The sequence below is a fragment of the Castor canadensis genome, chromosome 17 (assembly GCF_047511655.1).
Source record: "Castor canadensis chromosome 17, mCasCan1.hap1v2, whole genome shotgun sequence".
NCBI classification, from domain to species: Eukaryota; Metazoa; Chordata; class Mammalia; order Rodentia; family Castoridae; genus Castor; species Castor canadensis.
The window spans coordinates 49,797,150-49,815,443 of NC_133402.1; the positions used below are offsets into that span (position 1 = coordinate 49,797,150).

The 18,294-nt window shown below is 50.3% G+C and overlaps 1 protein-coding gene across 5 annotated transcripts; it reads right to left on the reverse strand.

The window, feature by feature from the left end:
* Nucleotides 1-10: 10 nt before the first annotated feature.
* Mst1r (macrophage stimulating 1 receptor) lies at nucleotides 11-16,450 on the reverse strand. 5 transcript variants are annotated; one of them, XM_020173456.2, is made up of 20 exons: nucleotides 14,652-16,445; nucleotides 11,126-11,314; nucleotides 10,918-11,046; nucleotides 10,571-10,741; nucleotides 10,104-10,264; nucleotides 9,576-9,741; nucleotides 9,332-9,468; nucleotides 8,549-8,710; nucleotides 8,360-8,453; nucleotides 8,019-8,228; nucleotides 7,786-7,932; nucleotides 7,538-7,703; nucleotides 7,263-7,364; nucleotides 6,987-7,190; nucleotides 4,525-4,605; nucleotides 4,210-4,391; nucleotides 4,009-4,118; nucleotides 3,574-3,739; nucleotides 3,036-3,172; nucleotides 11-583 (listed from the first exon to the last, which is right to left on the reverse strand). In XM_020173456.2, exons 1-20 carry the CDS (start codon nucleotides 15,939-15,941, stop codon nucleotides 322-324), a joined length of 4,266 nt encoding a protein of 1,421 aa, XP_020029045.2. In that variant the 5' UTR covers nucleotides 15,942-16,445; the 3' UTR covers nucleotides 11-321. The 5 variants fall into 5 exon arrangements, 4 of the variants coding, with proteins under 4 accessions (XP_020029045.2, XP_073915164.1, XP_073915165.1 ...); XM_074059063.1 differs by having other exon boundaries at nucleotides 8,019-8,231; XM_074059064.1 differs by lacking the exon at nucleotides 3,036-3,172 and having other exon boundaries at nucleotides 8,019-8,231; nucleotides 14,652-16,450.
* Between the last annotated feature and the right edge of the window lie 1,844 nt (nucleotides 16,451-18,294).

The following is an 18,294-nucleotide window of genomic DNA, read 5'->3' on the forward strand; positions in this document are numbered from 1 at the left end:
CACTTGAATATTCTTTTTTTTTTTTACTGGTTCAAAGGGTAGTATCTCTGTGGTCACTGCTGAGTCCCCAGTGTCCAGCAGGCAGGGTACCCAGCAGGCATTCCATAAATATGTACTCTAGAAGAATCACCTTCAGGACTCATTCTGTGGAGTTTGGGACCAAATGTGCTCTGCTCATATCCTATGGCCTCTGAAGGTTAAAATATAGGGACAAGATGGGGGGTTCAATGCCCTCTACCCTGAAATGGCCCAGAGGCAGCTTGGGTTTAGCTCAAAGCTGCTAAATGGGTCTAGCATCTATGGGCCTGTGTAGGGCTTAGGTCAAGAGAACAGCAGTGGCTCTGAGAGGGGCCGGGGCCGGGGCCTGGATGTGCTGCTGAGCATAGGTGAAGACTGTGGCTGTTCTGGGAGCACATTCTCTTCAACCAAGGCGCCGGGGTTGAAGTTCACGTAGGCTGCAGAAAGCTTTACATAGTGGTCCCCAAGCAGTGAGGCTACTACCTGTTCCATTTCCACCACTAGTGCTCTGAAGGTGGGTCGCACTGCCGGGTCTGCCTCCCAGCATTGCTGCATCAGTTGGTACCTATAAGAGAAGGGGGTGTCAGGCTGGAGACATGACTCAAGTGGTAGACCACCTGCCTGGCAAGTGTGAGACCTTGAGTTCAAACCTTAGTACTGCCAAAAAGGAAAGAAGAAGGAGATGGTAATCAGGGCTAGGGCACACCCCTATCCAGGGATTCTGTTAAACCCCTTTGGGGCCAAACAGGGCTGACAACACTTGACAGGGCCCAGTGCCCAATTAAGACAGTACTAGCATTGCCCAATCAGGGGAAGGTCTTTTCACTATAATTTCCATTGCAGTTCTGCCTCCTCACCCTGCCAGTGGTCCAAGTACCTCAGAGGTTAAGAGCTTTAGCTTTTGTGACCTGGGGCCTAGGTTATGTGATCTTGGTCAAGTTTCTTAACCTTTCTGTGCCTCCAAGTCCTCTTCTGATCATAGAACAGTAGGGGTACAAGGTGAGAAGTCACCTGTGAAGCACTTATCAGAGGGTCCAGCTCACACACTAACATGATTACCATCATACCTCCTCTTCCAAGAAGGAAATAAAATGGGGATTTAAGTCCTGAAAGAAGAGCATTTGGTTGGGTACCAGTGGCTCATGCCTGTAATCCTAGCTACTCAGGAGGCAGAGATCAGGAGGATCAAGGTTCGAAGCTAGCCCCAGGAAAATAGTTTTGTGAGACCTTATCTTGAAAAAACTCATCTGCTGGGTGCTGGTGGCTCATGTCTATAATCCTAGCTACTCAGGAGGCAGAGATCAGGAAGATCCTGGCTGGAGACCCTATCTCAAAAAACCCTTCACAAAAAAATAGGGCTGGTGGAATGGCTCAAAGTGAAGGCCCCGAGTTCAAGCCCCAGTACTGCAAAAAAAAAAAAAAAAAAAAAAAAAAAGCCTCATCACAAAAAATGGCTGGTGGAGTGGCTCAAGGGGTAAGAGCATCTGCCTAGCCCTAAGTTCAAACTCCAGTGCCACCAAGAAAAAAAAAAAAGAGAGAGTGCATTTGGGCAGCACCAGGGGCACCATGGATCTGAAGCAGAGGCTCTCTGGGTTTTCATAGAGTATGTCCCATTATCTTGGGAATGTCATCCTTTAAATGATAGTCTTAGTATTCTACAAACAGTATATCACATACATCTAAGACATTCTGAGGACAAAACTATTATCATCCCCACTTTACAGATGAGCAAACTGAAGCCCAGCAAAGAAAAGGAACTTGCCCTGGTATAGTGGAAACTGTGCTGTGCCACCCAGATTCATTTTCCCAGTGGCTAGGAGTGTTGGCTGTTAATGGCTCTCAAACCCTCTCTAGGCAGAAGAGAACTGCCTTCCCCTATCACACCCCTCACCAGGGAACAGCCTGTGACCAGTGACTGACTAATGCCTGATACAAAGACCCAGCCCCTTGGTCTCAATTGCAGAAAACTTTGAAGGGCCAGCCCAGATCAAGGAGTCCTGTGGGATAGGCTACATCCTCTCTCATGTCTGTATCACAGTCACCCTGTCCTTCTGCCCAGTTTGCTTCCTTTTCCCCCAACCTACCAATGAAGCTCCACACAGAAATCTCCACCTGCATTTGTTCATGGAGCCTACACTGGATGCAGGTAGGCAGGGAAGTTAATTTCCCTTACTTCAAACCATATATGCATTAGTGAAGAGGGCAATAAGGGTCAAGTCCAAGGCAAGTAGAGCCTTAAGAAAGGACTACTCATACCCATTCTGGAGCACAACTTGGAGCAGGAGTCATCCATCAATGGCTTTTACCTATGACCTGGTTTTTCCTGTTCTAACCACACAGCTGAGGCATGCTGCTGTTTAAGAAGCCATCCCCATAGGCACTGATGACAACATAGTTGCTGCCATCCCTCAGGAATGAGGAATCTGAAGCTACAGCCAGTGAAAAAACCCTGATCTTGAGTTGCAGAGGAGCTGGTGTGGGAGCTATAGAACCTTTGTTTGAGGTTATGTGAGTGGAAAAGATGGAAAATAGCCCCCCTTTGCTGGAGTTGCAGGAGGAGGGAGAAGAAAGCTGGGAAACCAAGCCACTGGCATGCTGTTACTATGACAACTGAGAGGTCCTCTCAGTGTCCTTCCCTGCTTGGGGGTGAGGTCAGTGCACAGATGAGGAAACTGAGGCCCAGGGAGGATACCTTTCTTGGTCAACCAGGGGGTCAGTCAAATGCAAGGCAGGCTGGGTCCTCATGGCTCACACCTGTAATCCTAGCTACTCAGGAGGCAGAGATCAGGATTGTGGTTCGAAGTCAGCCCAGGAAAATAGTTTGAGAGACCCTATCTCGAAAAAACCCTTCACAAAAATGGGCTGGTAGAGTGGCTCAAGGTGTAGGCCCTGAGTTCAAACCACAGTATGTGGCGGGTAGGGGGGGCCGGGGAAAGCAAGGCAGGTTGCTCTGTCTCCTGCCCCCTACTTGTCTCTGGGGCCCAACTCCCTCCTCATTGCCACCTCCACATACTCACAGAGAATTGGGACAATATTCAGGCTGGGGCAGACGACGACCCCGGGCTAGGAACTGGGTGAGGTCAAAAGGGTCAATATGAGGATATGGTGGGGCGCCCCTTGTCAGCAGTTCCCACAACAGCACACCAAATGACCACTGTGGGAGGAGAGAGGTGAGGTGACTTCAACTATCACTCAAAATTGAGGGCAGGTAGGCTCCAAGTCCTCTACCTCCCAGAGTCCTTCAGCTGGAATTTCAGGAGCCCACCTCCACTCAGAGCTCATTCCCAATACCATGCAAGTGCTTCCCTCTCTGTCTCTCACTACCTCAGCCTGCCCAGAGTTGGGGCTGGCTGCCCAGAGTTGTCTGTGAGAAGCCAAGGAGTTCACAGTCTCTCTTGCACTCACAAGATTCCATCTCACATCTGCCAAAAGGTGGACAAATGAGCTGTTGGGGTTGCCTAACCTGGGGATTCCCTGGACTCAGACCATGCAGAGGTGAGGCCAAGTGTTCTAGGACATGTAGGCCAGATAGACCTAAGGCAGGTGAGGCCTTACCACATCAGATTTGGTGGTGAATCTGTATGTCTGAAGGCTCTCCAGTGCCATCCACTTGACAGGTAAGCGAGCATGGCGTTGTTGTCGAACACTATAATACTCCTTGTCCAGAATATCACGGGCTAGACCAAAGTCAGCCACCTTGACTGTGAACGACTCATCTAGCCTGAGGAAGGAGTCACACTTAGAACTGATTCCCCACAAGATCCTAAACTCATCTGTTGCAGGCTCTTACAGAATTTCAGAACCACAGTGTACCACTCAAGCCTACACTGAGCAGACAGAAAAACAGACCCAGAGACAGGAGGATATGCCCAGGGCTGCATAGCAAAGTCTAGAGTGGGCCCTATCCTCTCTGAGGTGGCTTAGGGCAGCTGCATACCCTCATAACCTGCCTCTTTGCTTCATCCTTAGCTACTCCATCCAGCTACTCACATGCAGTTCCGAGCAGCCAGGTCCCTGTGCACAAACTTCTGCTCAGCCAGGTACTCCATGCCACGGGCTACCTGCAGGCCAAAGCTGATGAGGTCCTTCACAGTGGGGTTCTGGGAGCACAGGTGGAACTGATGAGCAAGGGAAGAACAGCTGCAGGCTGACCCCCTCACCGCCCCCACCCAGGGCCAGCTGAGTACTGACCCGCTGAGGTGATCGGATGAACCGGAGCAGGTCTCCATGGCGCATGTAGGGTAGCACTACACGGGGCAGCCCCTCAGGTGGCAGCATGATGCCAATGAGAGCCAGAACATTTGGGTGGCACAGACCACGCATAAGCAACCCCTCTCGCAGGAAGGCCTCCACCTCCTGTACCTCTGTGATACCTGTGGGGTAGCTTAGGTTAGGTCCTTTATAAGGGTCAGATGGGGAAATGGGGGAGGGCTTTTGCTCAGGGCCACTCAGTAAAGTGGTGATATAGGAGGAACAATGACCCTCCCAGCCTCTGACTCCACTTACGACTTAGTGACTTGATGGCACAGTGGATTTGATTCTGGGCCTCATCTGTATATTCTCCATGGTAGACAACTCCAAAGTGGCCTGATGAAAGGAAGATTGTGAGAGGGGACCCAATCTCCAGGATCACAGCACCCCCTTGGAAAATGGACCTCAGGGCACCGAACAGGCCAATCTGGTTTTACAAATAAACAGCAGGTAGGTATGTTGATACACACCTGTAATCCCAGCACTCAGGAGATAGACACAGGAAGATCATGAGTTTGATACAACTTGAGCTATATAGAAAGTTTAAAGCCAAATACCTGACTCCAAACTATATTACAAAGCAATAACAATAAAAACAGCATGGTACTGGCACAAAAACAGACATGAAGACCAGTGGAACAGAATAGAGGACCCAGATATGAAGCCACACAACTATAACCAACTTGTCTTTGACAAAGGAGCTAAAAATATACGATGGAGAAATAGCAGCCTCTTCAACAAAAACTGCTGGGAAAACTGGTTAGCAGTCTGCAAAAAACTGAAACTAGATCCATGTATATCACCCTATACCAATATTAACTCAAAATGGATCAAGGATCTTAATATCAGACCCCAAACTCTAAAGTTGATACAGGAAAGAGTAGGAAATACTCTGGAGTTAGTAGGTATAGGTAAGAACTTTCTCAATGGAACCCCAGCAGCACAGCAACTAAGAGATAGCATAGATAAATGGGACCTCATAAAGCTAAAAAGCTTCTGTTCATCAAAAGAAATGGTCTCTAAACTGAAGAGAACACCCACAGAGTGGGAGAAAATATTTGCCAACTATACATCAGACAAAGGACTGATAACCAGAATATATAGGGAACTTAAAAAACTAAATTCTCCCAAAACTAATGAACCAATAAAGAAATGGGCAAGTGAACTAAACAGAACTTTCTCAAAAGAAGAAATTCAAATGGCCAAAAAACACATGAAAAAATGCTCACCATCTCTAGCAATAAAGGAAATGCAAATTAAAACCACACTAAGATTCCACCTCACCCCTGTTAGAACAGCCATCATTAGCAACACCACCACCAACAGGTGTTGGTGAGGATGCGGGGAAAAAGGAACCCTCTTACACTGTTGGTGGGAATGTAAACTAGTACAACCACTCTGGAAAAAAATTTGGAGGCTACTTAAAAAGCTAGACATTGATCTACCATTTGATCCAGCAATACCACTCTTGGGGATATACCCAAAAGACTGTGACACAGGTTACTCCAGAGGCACCTGCACACCCATGTTTATTGTGGCACTATTCACAATAGCCGAGTGATGGAAACAGCCAAGATGCCCCACCACCGACGAATGGATTAAGAAAATGTGGTATCTATACACAATGGAATTTTATGCAGCCATGAAGAAGAACGAAATGTTATCATTCGCTGGTAAATGGATGGAATTGGAGAACATCATTCTGAGTGAGGTTAGCCTGGCCCAAAAGACCCAAAATCGTATGTTCTCCCTCATATGTGGACATTAGATCAAGGGCAAACACAACAATGGGATTGGACTTTGAGCACATGATAAAGTGAGAGCACACAAGGGAGGGGTGAGGATAGGTAAGACACCTAAAAAACTAGCTAGCATTTGTTGCCCTTAACTCAGAGAAACTAAAGCAGATACCTTAAAAGCAACTGAGGCCAATAGGAAAAGGGGACCAGGAACTAGAGAAAAGGTTAGATCAAAAAGAATTAACCTAGAAGGTAACACACACGCACAGGAAATTAATGTGAGTCAACTCTCTGTATAGCTATCCTTATTTCAACCAGCAAAAACCCTTGTTCCTTCCTATTATGGCTTATACTCTCTCTACAACAAAATTAGAAATAAGGGTAAAATAGTTTCTGCTGGGTATTGAGGGGGTAGGGGGGAGAGGGAGGGGGCAGAGTGGGTGGTAAGGGAGGGGGTGGGGGCAGGGGGGAGAAATGACCCAAGCATTGTATGCACATATGAACAATAAAAAAAAAAAAAAGAAAGTTTAAGGCCAGCCTGAGTTACATAGTAAGATCCTGTCCCAAAAAAGAAAGAAAAGAGAGAGCGCCTGCCTAGCAAGCATGATGCTCTGAGTTCAAAACTCAGTGTTGCCAAAAAATAAATAAAATAAAATGGTGTAGTATGAAAAAAGAAAGAAAGAAGGAAGGAAGGAGAGAAAGGAGGGAGAGAAAGAAAAAAGAAAAAGCAACCACGCAGCAGCCACACAATGGCAGAGCCTTTTGCAGCCCTCCTATGCCAACTTAATTTATGTCAGAACCCACTGAAGACAGAATTCTCCTAATCCCCATTTCACAGATGAGCAAATGGAGGCTCAGAGAAGTCACACAGATTGGTGAAAAGGCCAGAGCAGAGTCTGGCTCAATTGTTCTTTGAGTTGATGTCATCTTGGGACTTCATCTCTACCCCAGCCCCTCCTCCCAACCTGGCCTCCATACCTTTGCCAATGACTTGGTCACTGTGGGTGACTACCCGCTCATGGGGAATCAGTACATCCTTGACCTCTGCTAGGAGTGCAGTGTCCAGGTCCTTGAGCCGGATGGACTCTGTTCTCAGCAGTGGGACACAGGATTCATCCTTGCTGTCTGAGAATTCTGTGTGGACCCAAGTGCTGGAATCCACATCATTAATGGCAGAGAGTTCTGTAAGGGAGAGAGTGAGAGGCTTGTGGGGAGGGTATGGACTTAACTTCTAACACCTCTAACACATCTTACCAAGGCCATTTCTGTAGTCAGAGCCTGGGTGAATCGTAGGCAAGGGCATGGCTCCAACTGTCTGGTCCAAGGATGCCAAGTCATCCAGGTTGGGAGAAAGGACTGTGAAAAGATAATCCCTGGTGATTAGCATCTCCAGACTCTTGGGGACTGACCTCCACAGGGGTACCACCCAGGGATACCATCAAGTTCTTGGTGGAGAGAGCGTGAGGGGACTTGGAGATGCCACTGTTTGGGAGGTAGAAGCTAAATCAGGGTGGGAGAAGGAAGCTCACCTAGCTGATTCCTCCGCCACCAGCAGCTGAAGATCAGTGCTATGGCCATTGTAGCCATGAGCAGGACCATGACGAGCAGGACAATAAGGAGTGCGCTCTGTGGGACCCCCTCTGGGCCTGATCGCACTACTCTGCCCAGTTTGTGACATTCACCATCCACACAGACCTGGGAGCAGATGGCAGCTCAGGCCCAGCCTGTAAGGCCCTTAGAACCCTATTTCCCATGGAGGGCCAACTGGGCTGCCTACCTGCAATGGGGCGCCATCCTTGTCAAGATGCAGGGAGGATGTCAGAGGGCAGACCACCACATCCCCCCGGAGCTCATGCTGGCAGGTCTCACCACCAACAGTCACATTCACACTCACGCAGTCTACCACAGCACCCAGCCCGATATACTGCAGAGACAGTAATGAGGATCAGCTAGTGTCCAGGCCCTCATCTTTTAATCCCTCACCATGCCTACCCCATACCCCACACCTACCTCGAACTTAATGGCATATTCCTCAGACTTCAGTGGTGCTATATCAGTACTGGGTGGACGGGGTGGAGGATGGAAGCGAAAGCCAGGCAGTGTGAAGCCAGCAGCTCCATCAGCCCGGACACTCAGATTCCCTGCTGCCCACCCTTGGGGGCTTTGGACTACATATTCAGGTAGGTGGCAGTGATGCTGATCTGGAAGCCTCCCTGTACACTGCTGGAACACAAATGAGAGTAGTTAGGCAAATGTCTAACTGGGTACCCCAGTCTCAGCCCAGTATAGGGTGGGAATGGAGCTCAGGGGATTGGCCCAGCCTTCCTCCCTCCTGGCCAATATCTGTTAACCCTGTTCTCCACTGTCCTTTGCCCGTCTTGGAATGATAGCACTAGGTGCCATGCTGAAGTCAGATGCTGGCCGTGGATGGTGACATGGGAGCCACTGTAGAAGACAGCAAGATGGTATGTTTTGGGTGCTCTCTGAGGCTGGCTCCCTTATTCCTCAGAGGACAGTATGGATAGGGAGGTGGCACTTACGTGTAGCCACAATTGGGACTGATGCCCAGCACGATAGGGTCTTCCTGGTAGTGGAAGGTCCAGTTACCAGGCACCTCAGCACCTCCTATCTGCAGGCGAAGGGGAACACTGGCTGTGACAGCCCCAGGAGGTGTGGCACATAAAATCTGCCACTCGCTGACCCTGCAGGAATGATGGATTGGCTCAGGGGCACCCCCCTTATCATGGCCAGGTTTACTTCCTCCAGGAGCCTACTAATACTGTGTACTTCCTCTGTTGGTTGTCTCCCACTCATCCACACTCCATAAATATGTCTAAAGTTAGGGTGCTAAGAGGGCAGGGAAGCAACAGGTTCTCCACAGCCTTGGGTGGAGCCAGTGGACTCTGATGAGTTTTCTTGCCTCCAGCCAGAAGGGGCAGCAGATTCTTCTTCTGGAACTCCTCCTCATACTGACCATATGACTGAGCCCTGTTCTGTCCACCCTAACAGGATCTAGGTCCCCACCTGCTGAGGCTTCCTGGGTGGGAATAGAGGACAGGATGTCACAGGGAGGAGATGCTTGCCACAGGGATAGGGAGGGCAGGAACCAGATTATACCTAAGATTTTTTTTCTTTTCTTTTCTTTTTTTTTTTTTTTTAATACCTAAGATTTGAAGTGCCCCTAGGCAGCAGTAGGTAGGGGCTTTGGCCCACAGTGACCTGACAGGTCCCCTTAAATACCAGACCAGCAGAGTACAGGTAGAAGTTGGAGCCACAGCAGTGGAGACCTGTGATATCCTATTCCCTTTCCTGTTGACACTTACTGTTCCAGCTGGCACTGAGTTCCATTGACCAGCACAGCCCAGCTAGTGCCTACAGATAGGCTCTGACCTTCAAGGGTGAGATAGGTGCCCCCTGCCCGTGGGCCAAAGAGGGGATATACTGCTGTCAGCACTGGTTCCTAAGAGGGCAGAGAGGTAGATTAGCTGAACAAGTCCTCCACTCTAAGCCCTTCCCTTCTTGTACTGCCCACTAGGCAAGAGCACAGATAGGGTAAGGTCACCTCACCATGAAAGAGAAGCCTCCTAGCACAGTGGTGCCATCTACCCGGAAGTGCCTGCCTGGTGGCATGTTGGTCACGGTGAAGCTGACGTTGGTAATCCCTGCTGTTTGGGTGCCCAAGGGCTCCAGCTCACATTCGAGCTCCTCTTCAAATTCTTTGTCGTTCACTGACCTGGGGCATCAGGGGAACCCACGAAGCCAGGGAATCACACACTAGGCCTAGCTTCATGCTCACCACAAGTCACAAGCATCTTCTGAGCTTGAGGATAGCATCTCCTCCATGTCAGGCCTTCCTCCAAGGAAGGCAGGATCAAGTGGGGCAGGGCCTTACCTTGCCCAATCCATGACTAAAGGGACAGGTAGTTCACATGCAGCCTCATCAAGGACAGAGATATCTCCCCAGGCACAAAAAAAAAGCCAGAGCAATTGCAGCTTGCACCAAATCTCCTTTCCCCCAATAAACAGAGGACAGGAAAGAGGATGCTTGGTTACACCCAGCAGTGATAGATAGCAAGAGCAGGAACCAGTTTGTACCTGAGATCTGAGGTGTCCTTAGGCAGCAGCCAGCAGGGACTTTGGCCCACAGTAACCTGGTGGGTTCCCTCAGGTACCAGACCAGCAGGTTGCATGTGGAAATAGGAGCCACACAAGGTCAGCCTTGTGCTGCCTCTTAGGGGTCCACTGTGGGGATGGAACTAAAGTGGAGCAAACAAATAACTTGAGTTCTTGTGTGAGTTGGTCTCTGTCAGCTTCCCTCAGAGTCCCCTGCCACACACTCCAGCCATTTTCAGTCACTTGCTATTCTACATTCAAGCATCTTCCTGCCTCCCAATCTTTGCAAGTGCCGTCTCCTCTGCCAAGAAGGCCCTCCTTATAAATGCCGAGAGCATTCCAGACCTGAGGAAAACCATGGTCAACACTTATTGAGTACCCCCACACACACACACACTCCAGGCTCCGCTTGCACCATCCTTATCCGTTCCCTGCCAAGGAAGCTGTACCTCAGTAAACACAGGTGGACAATGGTCCTGTTGCCAGGAGCCAGGACAATCCTTCTGCCGTCCACACATGTTCCCACACCAGCCACAGCCCATGAAACGCTGTGCCCATAGGCAACGCCAGCAGGTAAGAAAGTGGTGGCAGCCAGGGCCCTGGATAGGTACCTTGTAGACCTTTAGGTGACAAATAGGTGGCTCAGGATGGCTGGAGGAAGGAAGTGGACCCCATAGACCCTCCTGGTCTCATTGTAGACTAGGGAGTAAGACCTGTGTGTCAATGCCTCCCTGAATTGGACAGAGAGGCTGTGGTCCTACAACTCAGGCTCAGGCTGTGACCCTGCCCACCTCACCTGGTCCCCAGATGTGAAGAGTAGGTGGTCCCCGAGGCGACTGACATCCCGTTGAATGGGCTGTCCACTACTGCTCAGTGAGAAGTTGGACACATATACCAAGTAGCTGAGTGACCTGAATATCTCCACCTGGGATATATCAGCTGTGAGCAAAACAGGGATAGGGACAGGAACATGGGGCCAGAGGGTTGTGGGGTGAGGTACCTACCTGCAGGATACGCCCATCCATCGTGCCCATGTGGGCCACTGTGCTGTTGCCAAAGCGTGTCACATGCAGTGCAGTAACCTGCACTGGTCCTAACAGCCCATTGAATAGGTCTACACGTGTGAAGCTGTCGCTGACCAACAGAGGGAAGTGATAGCAGCTGATGCTGGGGTTGGGGGCCTCTGGGACAGGCTGGGAAGGGTCAGGGAAGAAAGAGAGTCAGGATTCAGCTCAGTACACTGACCCTTTGGGGCCTTTGTCAGTGATAACAAAATCCCACCCCTTACCTGGCCTGACTAGAGAAGGCTCTGGGTCTGCCTATTACCTGCCCATCCTACCCAACTATGACTCTTAGAGATAGCAAGGGCAGGGAAGAAAAGAGGCCTAGGCCAGAAGGCCAGCTTCCCTACTCTCTACCCTACACTGTCATGCCCATTTTGGTAGAATTACTGAGTCTTTTTTTTTTTTTTTTTTTTTTTTGGTGAGACTGGTGTTTGAACTCAGGGCTTCATGCTTACGTAGCAGGCACTCTACTGTATGAGCCATACCTCCAGTCCATTTTGCTCTTGTTATTTTGGAGATGGGGGGGGGGGAGTCTCATGAACATTTGCCTGGGCTGGCCTTGAATCTCTAACCTCCCAATCTCAGTCTCTCAAATTAGCTAGGATTATAGGAGTGAGCCACTAGCACCTGACTTTTTTTTTTTTTTGAGACAGGGTCTCTCTAATTACAGACCTAGCCCCATTCCATTCTCACAACCACCCTGTATTTGCCAGCAGGCACTCTACCACTTGAGACACAATTTAGCCCACAACCACCCTGTAAAGTGAAAACAGTCTCAGAGATTTAGTTACACTTGTCCAAGGCTTCACAACCATTTCAGAGAGGAAGGGGAAGTCTGTGCTCTTAATGAGAGTTCTCTCCTGCCCCCTGCCGGCTCTGCCCCAGCCCTGCATCTGCACTTCAGCAAACTGGTTTTTTGGGCTTCTTTCTGTTTCTCTACTTTTGTAAAGGGTTGAACTCTTGCCAGCACAACTTAGTAACACAGTCCTTCTCCCCAAGAATCCAAAGGTCCTCCTGAACATCCAGCTGCTCCTGCTACCTTTTTGTACCACTTGTACAAAAGGGGTAAACCAAATCTATAGCCTGGAATGCTGGGCTAAGCCTCAGAGGTTAGGAAGACACTTCTCCCATGCACCTAGCAAGGGGGTCTTTGGGGCTGCACTTCCAGGGTAGGGCTGTGGAAGCTCCTGGGAAAGTAGGAAGCCAGGGTATGAATTTAAGATATTGGGACTGGGTTGGAGGGGCAGGAAAGGCTCAACCAGCCATATATGCTTAGGAGTCTCCTGGCCAGGCATTCCTTAAGGCAGAAACCTCAAAGCCTCCATCAGACCATGTGGAATTAACCCATTTCTGCACCTAAGTGCTGAGCAGGTCCTAGGGTAAGGAGAAAAGAGCAAGTATAGAGCTGAGTCTAGAAACCCCACACACCCTGGGCTGTAGCCTGAGTGGGTGGCAACTGGGACTTTGTCTTCACTTGATAAGGAAAAGGGCCTGGCCCTAGCCAGAAGTGTGCCAGGTGTTTTCATCATGACTCAGGGACAGGTGGGGCTCTGGAGCTGAAAAGAAGTGCTAACCTAGCCAGGCCCACACTCTGTTTTCCTGCTTCTAGGCCCCAGAGCCTTAGCTCTGGGTCCTAGGCTTGACTAGAGGCCCTAAGCTCCTGAAAATATTGGCCTTAAGTGTACAATGCCCCCAATGGAGGACCCATACCCTCCATGAACCCACCAGCCCTGCGGCGAACCACACAGCGCTGTACTGCCCCATCAGTCACATGCCTTGAGTCATTAAATAAACACTGGTTTACACCTCTTCCGGGGGCCAGGCTAGCCTGTGGGCAAGGCCCAAGATTAGTCCTCCTGGTGCATGGCACTGCCCAGCTGTACTGGTTATCTTCTAACCCACTGACCACTATCCAGGTTAGGAGAGGTTCTGACTCCCCAGAGGGAAGAAGGTAGAGCCAGGCAGGGCTTGTCTAGGCCCAGTCAAAATTTCCCTCCTCTAAGGTCTTTCAACCCAGATGTCTCAGTTTAAGGAGGAAGGCTGAAGATTCTTCCCTGGCAGCACTGGGTGTAAGTTCTTTACCTCTGGGGCATTGATTGGAGCTGGAAAGGAGCAGGGTTAGGGGCACCAGGTGGCCAGAGAGACTCAGAGCAGTAGTTATGAGTCAGCTAGATGAAAAGCCACTCAACCCATTTCCTTGACCTAATCTTTTATAATCTGTGATGTGACTATTGCAATGGCTTTAAAGAATCAGTTTTGTTTTGTCCTCAGATTAGCATGTTTTCCTCCCTCAGGCCTTGCACATATTCTACCACTGAGTTCCAACCCCAGCTCCTTAGGACGGCATTTTAAGGAATGCTGTTTGATTCTATTCTCCCTCCCTGACATAGGGAGAGAACCTAGGTAGGGTCTGATATGGGGTCTTAGCTATAGCAGTAGAAAGTCTTGGGTGGGTCAATTCCAAGTAGCCTGTCCTAAGTCTTTACTGTCATTCCTAGAAGTTTATAGCTGCTTGCACAAGCCTGGGGTGAGGCTCCCAGAAACTTTTAGAACCAAGCTGCCTTCCCACATAACCAGAGTCCGCCTCCAATCAACCCATGGAAAATGGGTTAGTAAAGCACAAATTATTCAGGCTGCCCAAAAAGCTGCCAGACTTCCAAAGTCCAGAAAATTCCCTGGAACCTAGTGGGGTTGGGGTTGGGGTTCTTTGATAGCTCCTGCCCCTTTCCCTTTGGAAAGCAGAGCAAAACAATTGCTCCCATAAGGAAAGTGAAACTATTTTGACACGCAGCTATGAGTTTGTGTGACTATAAGTATCTGCCTGTGTATTTGTATTTCTGTGTGTATCCCTGAAGGTACAGATGGTAGACAGATTGGAGGGAATGCCCATCATTCAACCCAGAACTTTGGGTACTGTGCTGGCAAAGAGACAATTATGATACAATCCCACCCTCACATAACCAAGGGAAAACACCTTAAAAAATCAGAAGCTATGCCAGGTGTGGGTGGCTCATGCCTGTAATCCTAGATACTTAGGAGGTAGAGATCAGGAGGATCACAGTTTGAAACCAGCCCAGGCAAATAGTTTATGAGACCCTATCTCAAAAAAAAAAAAAAAAAAAAAAGAAATCATATAAAAGGGCTGGTGGACCAGCTCTGAGTTCAAACACCAGTACTAAAAAATAAAAAAATATAAAAAAAAATCAGAAGCCATGATAACAGACAGTGTGAAAGAGCAAAATGAGGTAACAATAGGGACCAGCCTGGCTGGAAGATGAGTCTCCAGTGTAGCTTCTGTTTAGTTGATTTCTCACTCCACCCCCAGCACTTAGGAATTGCATAGAATAGAATGCTGCTTTCTGCCTGCCTTCCCCCTCCTAGACCCTCTCAGTGAGGGAAAGGGAAGCAGTCTTTGTTCAGACACCCACAGACTGCTCACAGGTGAGGGCCCCTTCTTTCTGCTCACCGGATTGGGGCAAAAAGTAGGTGACTGGAAGAAGTCCAGGCCTCGCTGGAGATGAGGGTAACCCTTGATAGAGGACTCACAACAGTGCTCCACACCCTTATTGATCAGGGTGTCTATCAGGTAAATAGCAAAGGCACAGACCACAGATTTGGGGCCCATGCCAGGGTAATCATCCCTGTCAGCCACAAAGACTCCAAATAGGACTTCATGACCCTCTGGGACATTCAGCTCAAGAGCAAGTTGGGCGCCCACAGGAGCAGTGTGGGCAGCCTTTAGCACCGAGTAGGGCTTTGTGATCCGATAGGGATGTGTGCCCTCCAGGGCCCTGCGGCGACGTTTAGGTGCAAAATGGCAGTCGAGGATCAGTTCCCGGTATTCACCCAACTCCGGCTCCACAGCATTGAGTCGCGCCACACGCGTTTGCAGGTTACCAGCAGGGCTTGTCACGCTGGTAGGTTGCACGGTCAGAAAGTAAACAAAATCTCCCACATGGAAGCTGTGCACGTATTCAATTGGGTAGGAAGCCAAGTACTTGGGCAGCACTGACAGTGACTGAAAGCCTGGTTGGAATCCTGAGGCATCAGCTTTAAGCCGTCGGATGGACACTGAACGTGGACTGAAGCTGGCAGCCACTGCTTCGTCTAGTGAGGATGCCACATAGAGGTAGGCAGCACGGCCCTGCTCAACCACCACCACACGCGTGCCCAGTGGGCTAGCCACACAGTCTGGGCAGTCCTCAGGTCTGTTTCGGTAGGCTGAGAAGAGGCAGGCGGGTGCTGCCAGGTGCAGGGCTGTTCCCCGGGGCTCCAGTTCATGCAGGAAGCAGCGGCCTTGAAGGCTCGACCCACAGCTGATCAGCGCAGGCAAGCCAGGGTCCAACACCAGCACCATTGTGTCTGTGTCGTTTGGTGGACCGTGGGGGCCTGGGCCACAGGCCGCACACGTCTGGCAGTCAGGGTCCCCCACGGGGCCGGTGGCCAGACTTTCGATAGATTGCAGGTCAGGTCCAAGCACGTGCAGGCGATTGCGTGTGGCCACAAACACAGCACTCCCAACCATACTGTTCTCATAGGTCGCAATGGCCTGTACCGGTCCGCCCACAGAGAAGCTGGGAACCGTGTACTTCAGGTCAAAGTCGCAGGAGGAGGCGTAGGGCGTGCGCGGGCATTGCCAGTCTAAGCCCGCGGTGGACATACCTGGTAGCCGCAACAGCAGGAGCAGCAGCGGCGGCTGCGGCGGCGGCGGCAGCAGCAGCATACAGTACTGTAACAGCTGCCAGAGCAGCCCCATCGAGGCTGAGCTGGGGCCCCTTGGGGGAGCCTTGCGGTCTCAGGTCTAGTCTGGGAACAGCGTTAAGCAGAGGCCCTGAAACCCTCCCTGGAACCGATCCTCTACCCGGGTTCCTGAAAAGTCCAACCCGTTCCCCTGCCCTTGGGTTTCAGCACCTGATGCCGGCGGACACAGGCAGGAAATGAAGAGCTACCTCATCTGGAGCCTCTAGGAGCTGCCGCTTTGAGCAAAGCCCATCCAAGGCCTTGGGGCCCAGAAGGCGCGGCCAGGCCCAGGGCGGGGCTATGGGCGGAGCCGTGGTGTTAAAGACCCAACTTTTCAGCCTGATTCTTCCCTATCCTGGGAATCCTGGGTCCTACACCTTCTCTTGGAAGTCTATTTCTCAGTGGTCTCAGTGCAGGTGTGTGCATGGAATGGCCTCGAGGGAAGTGAGCAGGCCTGGGCCATCCCATTCTATTCCCCCACCTGGTTGAGGTGAGAAGAGTACAAGGCAACCTTCTCTTCCCTTGGAGCTAATTTACAGCAATACCCTCAAACACTGGTTCACAGACCTGGTTTGGGAGGTTCTACCATATGGGGAACAGGGACCAGGAATGGGTGGAAGGTGGAGGAGAGATATGGGAGCAAGGGATTGTGTGGGGTACCACCTTCTCTGGGCAGGGGCCATCATTCCATGTGCTTGCTCTCGGGAGGGTCATAATGGTTAAAGTATAGGGCCTGGCTCTGCTGACTGGAAAACAGAGTCAGAGGCAATTTATGTGCAGGTCTAGCCCTAGCTCTGGACCCTCCACTGCAGCCTCAGTATGTGGAAACTGTAGGATGAGGGGATGAGAGGCGGTGCAACCCACAAAACTAGCCTTAGGAAGGGACTTCTTCCTAACGACCTCTGCCCCCACCTCCACCCTCAATAGGGGAAGTATGGGTTTTAGTTTCTCAGTTTCTGGAATGAGAATGTAGTTATGGTTTGTTAGTTAGTTACTCAGAGTTTCTCTCTCCAGAATGGGTAGGTAGTGGTGCCTAGTTTTGCTTTGCCATCCTCCTCATCTGGACTTTAGCAGCTGTCCCTTGGCAAGTGGTCTCCATCAACAGGAGGGGATCCTTAGTCTGACAGTCCCCTCAGCCCAGTGGGGCCTGGGCTCTAGAAGGAGGAGAAGTTTCACAGAGTGACCCTGGGCTGTCATCAGTAGGTCCTAGGGCTGCAGTCAGTAGGACTGGAGAAGGAGCCCAATAGAATTCAGACCAGCCTGGGAAGCTCTACCTTTTCCATCCCTTACCCAGTATACATCTCACTGCCTAGATCCCCTTCCTAACCAAACCCTCACAAATGCTGTTCCTCCTTCAAGGAACACCATTTCCCCTTCCTCTGCTCACAGGTGTGATGGCATTTATCCTAGGAGGCCTTTAAGATGGTGCCAGCTGGGCACAAGTTGTTCATGCCTATAATCCTAGCTACTCAGGAGGCAGAGACCAGGAGGATGGCAGTTCAAAGCCAGCCCGGGCAATAAAAGCAAGACCCTATCTCAAAGATACCCAACAGAGAAAGGGTTGGTGGAGTGGCTCAAGTAGTAGAGCCCCTGCTTAACAAGCATGAGGCCCTGAGTTCAAACTCTGGTACTGCCAGGTCCCTCCTGGGCCCCACAAACGCTGGGCTATACCCATCCCAACACAATTACCAGGGGCAGGATTTCCCTTCCTTCCAGGCTCAAGCTCCCTGGGCACCTAGTGACCAAGAGGAAACAGAATATGGGAAAGCCACACCCATAGACTAGAAGATACTGTGCTTAAGGAAACATAAAAGGTGCTCCCTCCCCTAACTAGAATTGGCCCGGAAATGAAGAAACACCCAGAGAAAACCATGGCACAGGTCCAGTGTCTCGTGATTAACACACTTAAGATAGTCACACAGGTCAAAACTGAAATGAAACACTCCACTTGGAGTCCAGACAGGGGTTCTCATGAACCCCTTCCTGGCTCCAGATGTTTGGAGACATTTCTGGAGTTTGGGAGGAAATTTCACAAACCCTTCTAGATGACCTCACCCACCAGATTTGGAGCTAGTAGTGCAACAGTCATCAGTTGGTTCTCTGCTGCCACCATGTGACCATCATGGTGGCTGCTTCTTTGTCCCTTGATTAATGGCCTCTGCAGGAGGGGCTAAGTATGTGGGGGAGGTCAGCTAATGGGGTCCTGCAATGTACATGCACTTCCAGGACTGGCCCACACCTGGCCAGGCATCTTTTCACCATGAAGAAATGCTAGTCACTTTGCCCTCCTTGGACTTTCAGACCCCTCTGAACACTGCTCCAGAAGGGCCTACACCTTCGGCTTCGAACCACAATCCTTCTCATCTCTG